Below are 12,441 nucleotides of genomic sequence, written 5' to 3'. Positions count from 1 at the left end.
GAGCGGGAGCCCGAAAGCAAAGCGGTGGGATGTGCAAAGGGATTCAGCCTCTCAGATCCTCGCTCAGGCTTCCCAGGAGGGACCGAGGAAGTTTCTGGGAATGTAAAGACCCCCGGAGGTGAATTTCTCATCTGGAAGACTGAGAGGTTCTCTGATACAGGCGCTGTGGGCGTTCCGACGTGGGAGCGTGTTGGGATATCAGCAGTGCTTATCCTAGATCCGCCCTGGAACGGTGCTTCAGCAGGCCTGGGCACGCCGAGCTCTTCCAGCACAGATGAACTCTCCGAGTGCTCAGCGCTGTAACTGATCCATCGACGTTTGTTCCCGTATCCGAAGCAAAGATGCCGGCCTGCATCCTCGGATGCTCGCGGGTAACGACGTTGCCGCCAGCAGAAGCAGCCTGGGAGCAGAATCAGCCCCGAAATGTAATCCCTTAAACACACGATTATATTCAGGCAACCTGCAGACGCTGACCTGCAGGACCTTTTGGAATTGTCTGTGTGTTCTGATTACAGCAGGCGAGCAGGAGCTCCGACAAAGCGAGCGGCAGTGGGTGAACGGCACCGTCCTTCACGCGGGGTCACGCTGTGCACGTTGTTTTGCTTGGACTGTTTTGAGGCGGTGAACTCCGATTGTACTCCGGGGTGTGGGCGAGCCTGATTAGATGAAGCAGTTTCTAATGAGATTCACTCTAATTACAGCTTCCCCCATTCTCCCCTCTCTGATCGGAGGAGTGGGTAGATTCACCATGACGACATAATAATAGCAGAGGAAGCTAATTAACTGATCACAGGGAGCTGAGAGCAGCTCTGCCAGCAGCCATGCGTCACTCTGCGTCTCGCGCCAGAGCTAAGCAGGCGCGGTGGAGGCCGGCGGGGCAGAGCGGCCGCGCCGGCGTGGGGTGGCAGAGCGGGCGGGCAGTGCTCCGAGCATCGCCAAGGAGGGTGGGGAAATGCGCTCCTGGCACAAGGATGCCTTCCTGGTTAAATTAAACCTGAGTGGAGAGTGGGAGTAAGATGAGGGAGGGAGGAGAAGGGTGGGAAGGAGCAGATGTGTGATTGCATCCGTGCAGCGGAGTCCAGTTTGTTTCAGGTATTTTAGGAAGTTGTTTCCGTTCCCTCAGTTGTGGTGGATGGGAGTGCCGAGGTGTGAGCTGGGAACGCTGTGGTACCCACTGGTCAATACCCCCCTGATCTGCCCGCACTCCCTGGGGAGGGTGAGGAGTGCGTAAGGGCCCCGAAAAGGGGACACGTGGCACCCGCTGGCCCAGGTGGAGACACGGGAGCTTTGCTGGAAGCAGAGCAGGGCCATGGCTGCGCTCCAGCCTCAGCTGTCCAGGCACCTCCGCGAGCCGTGCAGCCTCTGAGGAGGGTGAGGATGGTGAAGACTGGGCGTTCAGGAGTGCCAGTTTTTTATTTCAGTGCCAAACCGGCAGCGAGATGCCGAAGACCTGCCTGCCCCCTCTCCCCTGTGAGAAGCCAAAGCTGAATGAGCCACGGAAACAGCACGGCCTTTTTGGCGAGCCAGGGGCAGGTTTGGGCAGGCGGGATGACCCGCGGGTGGCCGTGAAGGGACACTGGCCTTACAGGGACACCTCTCCAGCACTTTTCACAGGAGCAGCATCCAGGCTTCCCATGGAGCTGTGTGGATCCTCCCAGCTCTGTCCCGGCAACTGGAGCAGCACCACTGGGATCTCATTCCCCTTCTCCATCCATCCATCCATCCACCCACTAGCGCCTTTGTGCTTTGGCAGTGCCTCGCTACCCCACTGCCTCGACCTCCTCCCGAACAGCGATGGCAGCAGATGGTCTGTTGTGCCCGGCCAGCCAGCGCCGAGGCCGGGGTCACCGCTGCTCTGACGGGGAGACAAAGCCAGGCGGCAGCGGCGGCGGTGGCATTGCCCTTCCCAGGCGGGGGCTCGGTGGGCTCCATTATGCGGCTCACAAGGACCCGTGTGTGCTGTGGGGCAGGGAGGGGAAGAATCTGGCTTTTGAGTGAGCTTATGCAGCCCATTTAAAAAGCAGCCATCTGTTTTCACACGCCCGACAGAAGGCAGCGGGTTCGCAGAGGGATGCGGGCGGCTGCAATTTGGCACAACTAATCGTTCCAGGGAGCGTGCACTTCTATTTTGGTGGGCAGGCAGGGTCCCCTCCCGTGCTGAGCTCTGTTCCCTCCCTCCCGTACCAGTGAAACCCTCCTGCCCATCTCGGGAGCCAGGATCTGGGGCTGTCGGATGGCTCAGCCTTTGTGTGAGCTGCCCCGCTGCAGGGCAGCGCCAGGACGAAGGGTTATTTTCTGCCCCTGCGCCGTGACCGCCCGTTAACGCTTCCCCGGCTTCTCTCTTGCGCAGGCGATCCATGAATGAGATCGTCTGCGTGTCGGCCCCATCAGCCCACGGCCTGGGGCCCGTCCAGGTCTCCGTCAGCGTGGACCGGGCCCAGCTGGAGCGGACCTTGCTGTTCGAGTACATCGACGACCCGAAGGTGCAGCACATCGAGCCCGAGTGGAGCATCGCCAGGTAACGCGCGGCTCTGGCAGCGGGAGGGGAGCCAGCTCGCCTGCTTCTCTCCCAGCATTCACTCAGTGAGGGAAAAAGAGGGTCTGTCTGGAGATGCTCATCCCACCCAGCATCCTGGATTTGTCAGGGCCGGGTGTCTGCGGCGTTTACCGAAAATCGGGTCCCGAGTCGCTAAAGCAGTTGTGATTACCAAGGCAGTGACGGCAGTCGCAGTCTGCACCCGAGGTTCTGGGAGCACAAAGGAAGCTCCCAGATCGCTCCCACCTGCTGAAGAGGTGCACAATTGCTCATTAAAGGCTCCTTCTTGTCATCCTGGAATAAAACAAAACCAGCAGCCACCAAAAAGGAAAAAGCTGACGCTAATCAAAATGTACTATTTGTCCCAGATTCACCGCTAGGAACAGGGCAGCCGATGCTGTCACATCGCCGTGACGTCCTCGCTGCTAAAAACCCTGGGCCGTACTCGTCCCCTGGTGTTACTGTAATGGTTCTGCTCACAAGGGCTGTTATGCATCTATTAATTTCAAATTCCAATTATTTTTTAAAATTGCCCATGAAAGAAGAAAGCATCTCGCAGCAGGCTCTGCAGTTGAGTCCCAATTCAAGCTCGGCCCTGGTTTTGGGGGAGGTGGGTCTGGGCCGTGGCAGAGCGGGTCTGAAGGGAGCAGCCGGGCTCTGCTCTGGAGGTGCTGGGGACTCGGGTGAATCCGGGCTGCGCTGCTCCAGTTAACGCGTGAAAGGAGCAGCCGAGAGCGAAAGGCTTTGCTCGGGGGCACTGGCTGTAGGAGAATGGGGATGCTCTAGCCCCGGGGGTTGTCTCCTCCCTGGCCCGGATGGCACCGCGCGCTCTTCATCCCTCCCTGGCTCCGTGGGACAACTTGCTGCGTCTGCAGTCCAGATGCAAGCGCACGTCAGTTCCTTCACCGCACATACCATTTACCGTGTTCCCTAAAAATGTCTCTATGTAAATCATTAAACACTGTTACTAATTTATTGTCTTACGTATTTAGTCTCAGCTCAGTTCACTTCTTTGGTCCCATTTCTCATCCTGCTGCCTTGCAGTGCTGTTGGCTGGGAGAGCGGAGAAGCTAGCTCACTTGTGAGACACCAGTCCCCGGCGACGCGAGGAGTGGGTATTAATCCACGCTGTCGCCTGGTGCCTGAAGTGTCTGCAGAGAACATCCTTCTGAGATCAACAAGCATCCTTACTGTCAAGCGCAGCCTCTCTGCGCAGCCCCAGCCCCTCCTGCCCGGTGCATTAATCAAGTGTCTCCTGGTTCTCCGCAGCGGACACACGCCTCTGACCGTCACCGGCTCCAACCTGGACGTGATCCAGGAGCCGCGGATCCGCGTCAAGTACAACGGCAAGGAGTTTGTCAACGTAAGTAACTGCTGTCGGCGCGGTGCCGCCGGGCTGTGCCGGGGAGCATCCCACCCGGTTGCGCGCGTAGCGTTGCTGGTGCCGGTGCTCTCTGTATGGTGAGACTTGCCATGGCAAAAGCTGCTCTGGGGGTATTTCCCCAGGCTTACCCAAACTGGGGAGCCTGGAAAGAGGGATTCTGACACATGGAAATGGGAAATTCCTCAGCAACACAGTAACTGCCAAGGATTTTTAAAAGCTAGAAATGGAGGACTGCATTTTAGGTCATCTCCATCACCTCAAATTCTATTTTGGGTCAGATAAACTCGTTTCACTCCTGAAATACTCCCACATTTGCCAGAGTCCTTGAGCCTTGAAAGTTCTCCCATCCCCAGCATCCTTCCCTTCCCGCGCCCAGCTCAGCTCTACAGGCACGTTACGGTGGGAAGTCCAAGTGTAGCTGTCCCCGTCATCCCCAGCTACGCCACGCTTCCCGTTTTAGTCCTGCTCTGTCTGTCAAAGCCCAGAGCTGGGTGTCAAACCTGCCAGCCGTGAGGCTGCGATGTTTAACTAAGTCTCTCCCTAGCTGCCTCTATAAATAAACCTCCTACTGCCGCAGCTCCGGGCCTGGCAAGCCTGTACCAGCCTGGGGAGGGACGGAGAGAGGGGAACCCCTTCTGAAGAAGCAGCTTTCAGGCCACTTTGGCAGAATAAGGCCAAGTGCTGCTTCCCTGCGCCCTCCTCGCTGTGCGAAGGATGCTGGGCATGGGGCTGCAGGTATTCTGGTGAAGCTGGGTGTTATTTTTGTGCCTCCTTCCCCTCCTCCCTCCTATCACCCTGATGTTCCTGAAGCAAGGAGCTGGTAGCAGAGTTTGGGGTTGATCCGGAATGCCACCCCTTTCCCCTATCTGTATTTTTTCAGTCCAAGAGTGAGAAACTGAAATGAATCCTCAGCTGAACGGGAACTAAGCGGTGTTCTTGTGTGATATGAATAAGAATTGTACCTCCAGGACCTGTAGAAATTATTTTGAGAAAATAAAACTGGAAAATATTGTTTCTATGCAGTGATCTTCCTGACTGAACCTGTACTGTCTTGGAAAGGGCAAATCACTTAGCAGTCTTTTCCTATTCCCTTTCCCCTTCCCCTCTGAAGACCTTTTTCATCTGAGCTCTTTTTAAAAAGACATCTAATTTTGTTGTTAGCAGTTGCAGTTACAGTGCTACAAAAATAATCCTGAAGATACGAAATTGAGTGAAATTAAATCTTCCCCTTATAGAGGGAGGCCAAACGGCTGGGCTCTTGCTGCTTTATAAGGCGAGAACCTCATAAATCAGGCAGCTCCCAGGGCTGGAGGAGCTGTGGGTGTCCTCAGCCCGGCGGGAGATGACCTTGGCATTGCCTCCAGCCCGCAGTATTCAGATAGCCGTTCCCCTCCCTCGCTGGCGTTCGGGAATTGTCTCTGGTCACGAGTTCGTAGCAGGGAGCGGGTATTCGCTATGGGTCTGTTTCCAAGCTAGCGTTGCCAAAGAGGATGCAACTGGAAAAAAAAAAAGAAATAAAATAAAGAAAAAGGGCTAAGTGATCTGCTATGCAAGCTTCTAGCTCCTTTGAAACACTGCTCATTTTGAAGCTCGTTCTCCATCTCTGCACCAGTGCCTTCACGCTGGCTGGAGCGGATGCAGATTCCCCCAGACTAAGGCTGTAATCAAGCCTCGATTACATATTTCCAGCTAAACTCGAATCCGCTGGACTTCCCAGGGAGTAAAGGAATCGGAACATCGCTGTCCAGGTCAGGGTAGAGTTTTCCTTGGCGTCTTTCAAAGCAGTGCCTTCCCCGCAGGTCTGCAAGGCGGTGAACGCCACGGCACTGGCCTGCCTCGCGCCCCCCCTGACCTCCGAGTACCGGCCCGGCCTGGACGCCGTCGAGCGGCCGGACGAGTTTGGGTTTATCTTCAACAACGTGCAGTCACTGCTGGTCTACAACGACACCAAGTTCATATACTACCCCAACCCGACGTTCGAACTCCTGAGCCCGACTGGGGTGCTGGAGCAGAAGCCGGGGTCGCCCATCATCCTGAAGGTAAGGAGACCCTCACCCGGTGGGGAGCAGAGAAAAAATCCCAGAGAGAGGAGTTCTATACTCCCTTTGGAGAGCGAGGTGGGGTGGATGGAGTCCTATCATCTGTACAAGCTGGGAATGAGATGAAAATTGGAGAAATGTGCTGCACCTTTGTACGGTCCTCTCCCCCCTTGTCCCTAGGGCAGAAACCTGTGCCCACCCGCTCCTGGAGGAGCCAAGCTCAACTACACCGTGCTGATCGGAGAAACGCCCTGCGCCGTCACCGTCTCCGAGACCCAGCTGCTGTGCGAGCCGCCGAATCTCACCGGACAGCACAAAGTGGTGGTGAGGGACCAAACACTCCCATCAGCATCCCTTCCCATCCTTTCTCCTCCAGCTCCCCAACTCCCTCAGATGTGCAGTTCCTTGTCCGAGGATTGCTAGGATTTTAGATCTTTATGGCTGTCTAATTGGGAGCTTATATTAATGTTGATGTGGATTAGTGTAGAGAAACTTCTTATTCCCTCCCTGAGACTTCCCACCTACTATCAGAGCATTCCAGAAAAAACAAATCTTTCTGGCAGTGCCTTCAGCACCAGGTACCATCCAACCGTTCTCTGCTGGTGCTTGCTCTTCCTTCAGTAGGTGAGAGCATTTTCCATTGGCTGTGTTCTCCTCAGCAGACCTGATCTGCTAAGCGGGTTGGAAGGTTTTGCCTTTTCCCCAGGCAGCAGCAGCCAGGGACGACTGAGCACTGGACTGGTTGGATCAATGGCCTCGTCCAAAATAACAGTCAGTGTCATCCTCCACTTTGGTTTTGGGCATTGCTGCTTCCTCTGATCCGCTCGCAGAGCAAGCACGCAGCTGCTGAAGTGCTCGAGTGGAGCCCAAATGAGATTGTAATTGTGATTTATTTCCCTTTAAGTTCAGCATCCAAAACATGTTCAGATTATCACAGTGTGATTCACAGAAGCACAACCTGGCTGAGAGCTGCCTGCATCTGTGGCCAGGGCACATCCAAGAAAATCCTGTCCCAGCACTGACCTCCAGCGTGTTTGCTCTGTAGCTTTCACGTGGGGCTTTCTCTTCCCTTCTCTGTTCTCTCGCTCTGGTATCTTGTCAGTGAAATTATCACTGGGTTGCTGGTGTCCACGGTTTACAAAAGGGAGTTGAAAGCTTATAAAATGAAAGTCAAATGGAGCCATCAGATAATGAGAAGGAAGCTCAGATAGCGAAGGGCTGGCACATTTATCATGACTTGAAGCCTCGCCGCGTTCACACAAGCTGCACCCTCTGTGTTTGAAGGCGATCGGAGTTGCTGGCTGAAACAGAGGCGGTTTGGTGCTTCCTCAGGGGTCTGCGCAGCCCGCGCAGTGTGTGCCCCGGCCGGGAGGGACGGGGCTTTGGGACAGGCTGACACCCTTACCCGAAGCTGCTGGTTACTTCCCTTATTCTTTGTAGGTGCGCGTCGGTGGCATCGTTTTCTCCCCTGGTGCGGTGAGCATCCTCTCCGACAGCCTCCTGACCCTGCCGGCCATCGTCAGCATCGCGGCCGGAGGCAGCCTGCTCCTCATCATTGTCATCATTGTCCTCATCGCCTACAAGCGCAAGTCCCGAGAGAACGACCTGACCCTCAAGAGGCTGCAGATGCAGATGGACAATCTGGAGTCGCGGGTGGCCCTGGAGTGCAAGGAGGGTCGGTACTGCCTGCGACCGGGCACTCTCTGCTGTGTGCGGCGTTCCCATGCTCTAATCCCCGGCTTTCCCCACCGGAGCCACCCCAGTCACCCAATTTTTGTGGTGAGGAGCAGGGTGCGTGCCCTGGGGAAGTCTGCATGCCTGCTTCGCCGTGGGAGGGAGGGCAGCGACAAGGCAGGGACGCGGCTCCGCTGCCTCACGGAGAATAGGATTAGAGCTTGATCCTGCGTCAGCGACGTGCCTGGATCCCATTGCGAGGGCGGCGCGAGCCCCGGGGTGCCCAGCACAGCATGGCCCCTTGTCTAATGGCCTTTCAGCAAAGGGGTTTTAGAAAGGCACAGTGAGACAGGGAGCGGAGGAGGTGGGCACCCCCAGGAAATGGCGTGTGTCCCAAACGGAAAGCAGGAGGGCTGGAGGCTCTAGACTCCTCCAGGCTATGAGATGTGAGCCCAGAGCAGTCAGAGCAGGTCTGAGGGACGGGAAGAAGCTCCTCAGGCACTTGTTCCTGGGAAATCCCATGTGTTAGCTGGATAAGCTAGCCTACCGCTTGCAGATTTCAGCACAGACAAGTCCTGTCCCTTGCGAGGAGGCAGCTGAGCCTGGCCTCTCCGCGCGGGAGCGAAGGCAGAGGGGGGCAGTGGTTTCTGTAGCTGGTGCGTTGAGAGAAAAAGCATTCTGAGGAGAGCTGCTGCTGTTGTGTGGTACATCCTTCCAGCTGGAAGGGAGCTTACTGAATCAAAGAAAAATAAATAGAAAGCTGCAAATTTCATAGTGACCTCTGTATATAGAGAGTTGCTCTGGATTTGTTCAGCTGATTTTAAAAGGATAGCCTTGAAAGCACAGGACAGAAAATGAGATCTATTCAGGAGAGACCACAGCTTCAGCATAGCTGGGGTACAGAGAGCTTACTGAGCCAGCGTTTCATACACTGGAGAATGAACACAAGGATGCCCATAAAGCTGTATAGCACGGTGATGTTTTGTTGTGTGAGGATGAATAAACTCCTTCCTGACCCCTGCAGCAAGCAGTTTCTGCTTGGATTTGATCTGCATCAGATTTTATTATTTTGGCAACTGTTGATAGAGGAGGAGGAGAAGAAAGGAAAATATAGGATGCACCAAGTGATGAGAATGGTTTGTCATTTCTGCCTGCAGCCTTTAAAGGTGTTCTAGGTGTGTGTACATAGGTGTGAACCGCATACAAATTAATAAGCATCTTTTGTTCCCGGCGTCTGCTCCGTGCCGTGTGTGCTCTCTCGCTCTCAGCTGCTGAGACAGACTCTCTTACATGGCAAGGTCTCCTCCAAATTGGTTTTCTGGGCTGGCCCGTTTCTGGTTGCTGCTGTGCCCCCGAGGGCAGCAGGCAGGCAAGCCGTCCCCAAAGCCGCCGCCCCGCCGCCTCGGCTCTCAGAGCTCCCGTGTGTCCCTGTCTTATTCTGTTCTCCCCAAACAGCTTTTGCGGAGCTGCAGACGGACATCAATGAATTAACCAGCGACCTGGATCGCGCCGGGATCCCATACCTCGACTATCGGACGTATGCCATGAGGGTCCTTTTCCCTGGCATCGAGGACCATCCTGTGCTGCGGGAGCTGGAGGTAAGGAACCAGCTGTGCTCCGGCCCTTCGCAGCGTCCCTGAGCCCTCGGGGAAGCCAGCGTGAAACCGTGAAGCACCTTTACACCTTCCACACCGAATCTTATGAGAGGCACAGGGTTACCAGGATGAGCCCCGGGTTCATTTTAAGTGAGAACCTGGAGTTTTATCTCCGTTGCACACTGCTTGATTCCTCTTGATTTCCTCTCCCTACTGTTGCTTTAGTTTTATTTCATGAGGTTTTTATTGCTCTAGGCCAGCAGCAAGCAGGCCAGGTGAGTTATCGGTGTCCTTTTAAAGCCCTCCTCAGTCCTCCCGGTGCGGAGGAAGGCTGCGCGCCCCGAGCATCCTGCTGCTGTTCCACGCCGTGTCCACGGGAGGGCAAGCGCCCGGCTGTGCTCGAGCCCTGCCATCTCCCGGGCTGTTCCGCCAGCGTGTGTAAACATAACACATGAGATTTTCACTGAGGATGTAGAAAAATTGGTAGCCTACAAGGGTCCATCAGATCGCCTTGTGAGAGGCGTGCTCATCCGTGAGAGTGCCGAAAAAAAAATGATGGTGCTTGAAGAAACATGATGTGCCACCGAGCGTGGGGCTGCCGTCCTCCACCTGGGATGCCCAGAGGTATGGGGCTGGGTGCTCCCTCTCGGGGGCTGGCGCTGCTCCAGCAAATCCTGAAAGTCCCATTGCCAGAGGTGTAAGAGGACGAAGTCTTGATTCCTTGTGCTGCGTATGGCTGCGTTGCTTTTCCAGGCAAGCACTGCTCAGCATTAATGCATCAAAAATTAGCTTCCTTTCCTTGCCGTGGTGTTGGTAAAACTCGCACGGGCTTTGAACCAGCCTCTCCCAGCCCGTTCTCATGCCCTGAGTTTTCCAGTCCCACGCATTATGTTCACTGTTTAAATTGCCAAATAAGCTGACGCTCTAGCAAACAAATATGAATGCTTTTTATTTGTTTTACTCATGAAAAACAGCATCGCAGAAGTGATAAATGTGTTGCCAATTACACAGTTGCTTAATTATGTAACATTAGTAAAACCAATACATAAGTCTCCAAGATGTTTGGTAAAGAGTTGCTTGATGTAGTTCATCATTTCCACTTGTAATGAATTAGTGGAATCTGCAACTGGCTGAAAGCCTCAATTAATTTTTTTACACTTGTCCCATAATAAAGCAGTACTCTAAATTAGTATTTAATATACTTACAAGAGTGTCACTTTTTGTGCAGAACAAGCAAAACTGTGTCGTTTATAGGGCCGTTAGCCTCAAAGCAGCAGCTTTATGGCATGCAGAGAGTGCAGCTCAGAGCAATGATTAAGGCAACCAGTCCTCCCGTGCCTTGGCTGATGGGCGTGCTCTCCTCCACCGCAGGTCCAAGGGAACGGGCAGCAGAGCGTGGAGAAAGCCTTGAAGCTCTTTGCTCAGCTGATCAACAACAAAGTCTTCTTGCTGACCTTCATCCGGACGCTGGAGCTGCAGCGCAGCTTCTCCATGCGCGATCGCGGCAACGTGGCCTCGCTCATCATGACGGGTCTGCAAGGCAAGCTGGAGTACGCCACCGACGTGCTGAAGCAGCTGCTCTCCGACCTCATCGAGAAGAACCTGGAAAACAAGAACCACCCCAAACTGCTCCTGCGCAGGTAATGTGAGGGGCCGGGGCTGCGGGGAGGTCAGCTGCTGGTGGCGTACGCGGGCTCTGTGGGACCGGGGTGCTGGTGTCAGGAGGAAAGCGCTGCTCTCCCTGGGGGACTTCAGGTGACCCATCCGTTTCTTTGCCTGCCTCCAGGACACGGGGTTGACTCTACTCTGTGATTTCACAGATGGCTGAACAGGGTCTTAAGTTGGATCCGGGAGAGCTATTACCTCTGATGCGTGTCTCTCACTCCTAATCCCATCACCTTGCTGGTGGTGATGCCAGCACTGTCACCTCTGCCATTCAGCTTCTTGCTCCCTGCCCCACCTGCACCCGCCTGACCCAGCTCCTGCTTCTCTCGCCTGTGTGAGCAGAGATGCCCGAGCGGTTCAGCACAGGGCTTTAGCCCCTGTTGCCCACACCTGCTGCCTCGGGGCAGCGTCATGGCAGGAAGGTGAACGGCACAAAACCTGGAGCTCTCCATCACCTGCAGGTTGTTGGTGCCAAGCAGTGCCCTGTGCCTCTGGGCAGGGACCAGCTCGGGTACCGCAGGTCTGCAGGAGCAGAGGTGCAGCTCTTTCCGTCATCTTATGGACTCCAGGCTCGAGCAGGAGCCTGGTTTCTTACATGTCTGTGCAGTACTTGGGGGTCCTTGTCTCCCGCGAGCTGTGGGGAGTAAAGCATCAAAGTGAAGAGAAGCAGCTCTCGGATGGGCAGTGCGGTGAGTTGCCCCTGGAGCTGGCAGGGAAAGGCAGGTTGCCCAGCCAGGCTTGATCCCCCTCCTGATGGCAGCCAGGCTGCCTGTGTGGCCTTCCTCCCCCCACGACTCTGCGCTACCTCGCAGGTATTTATGGGCTTTATCCTCGCAGCATCCGTGCCTGCCTGGGTGGAGCAGCAGCGCTCGTGTTTCCCAGCTGGGAAGGAGCTCAAGGACGGATTAAGCAACTCACCCATGATCGTGCGGGGAAATCGCAGAGGGAAAAAGGGGAAAAAGCAGCCAAAAGTAAAAGGCTCCCCCTCTTCTCCGTGTCACAAGCCACCTCCATCCGCGTCCCTTTGGCTCCAGGCTGTGCTGCAGAGCCTGGCCTCGGCCGGCGGCAGGGATGCAGCTGCCCCATTGCCTGCACCCGCGGCTCTGCCAGCATCTCGCTGGAGTGGGTGGATAAAGGAGAGGGGAGGATTTCACAGCTCTAGGAAAATTTCAGGGATTCCTCCAGCCATAATGAGTATACTTGACAGGAAATTGCTTTAAATCTGGCTGTGTTTGCGGAGGCAATAACTCATCTCAGAAAAGGAAGCCGTCTTAATTTCCCCCGTGGTTTGACGAGTCGCTGGGAAGGCGTCTTCTGCCTCAGCCACCAATAATGACTTTTCACGGTGCTCCAAAACGTACACGGCTGGCAGTCAGAGCTGCCCACTCCTTCCCACAGCACCCAGCAAAGAGACGGGGCCATGGGCAACGCCAGCAGCATCAAGGCCGGCTGTCCTGCGCCAGGATTTACCCATTTTGTGGGAAGCCTGACCTGGAATGTTTCCAGGGATGGGGCATCTAGCACCTCTCTGGGCAACCTGGGCCAGTG

General features: G+C 55.3%; 1 protein-coding gene across 1 annotated transcript in view; it reads left to right on the top strand.

The window, feature by feature from the left end:
* PLXNA2 (plexin A2) overlaps nucleotides 1–12,441 on the top strand; it is a 167,912-nt gene that overhangs the window by 132,040 nt on the left and 23,431 nt on the right. Inside the window, exons 16-22 of the mRNA XM_086765428.1 lie at nucleotides 2,351–2,518; nucleotides 3,806–3,899; nucleotides 5,720–5,959; nucleotides 6,140–6,283; nucleotides 7,400–7,634; nucleotides 9,089–9,231; nucleotides 10,600–10,868. Coding sequence (XP_086621554.1) covers nucleotides 2,351–2,518; nucleotides 3,806–3,899; nucleotides 5,720–5,959; nucleotides 6,140–6,283; nucleotides 7,400–7,634; nucleotides 9,089–9,231; nucleotides 10,600–10,868 — 1,293 coding nt within the window. The remainder of the gene's footprint in view (nucleotides 1–2,350; nucleotides 2,519–3,805; nucleotides 3,900–5,719; nucleotides 5,960–6,139; nucleotides 6,284–7,399; nucleotides 7,635–9,088; nucleotides 9,232–10,599; nucleotides 10,869–12,441) is intronic.

This window comes from Chlamydotis macqueenii, chromosome 23, assembly GCF_036417535.1.
Source record: "Chlamydotis macqueenii isolate bChlMac1 chromosome 23, bChlMac1.mat, whole genome shotgun sequence".
NCBI lineage: Eukaryota > Metazoa > Chordata > Aves > Otidiformes > Otididae > Chlamydotis > Chlamydotis macqueenii.
Note: the sequence above shows the minus strand (reverse complement) of the source record. Positions and strands in the feature narration are given on the sequence as shown.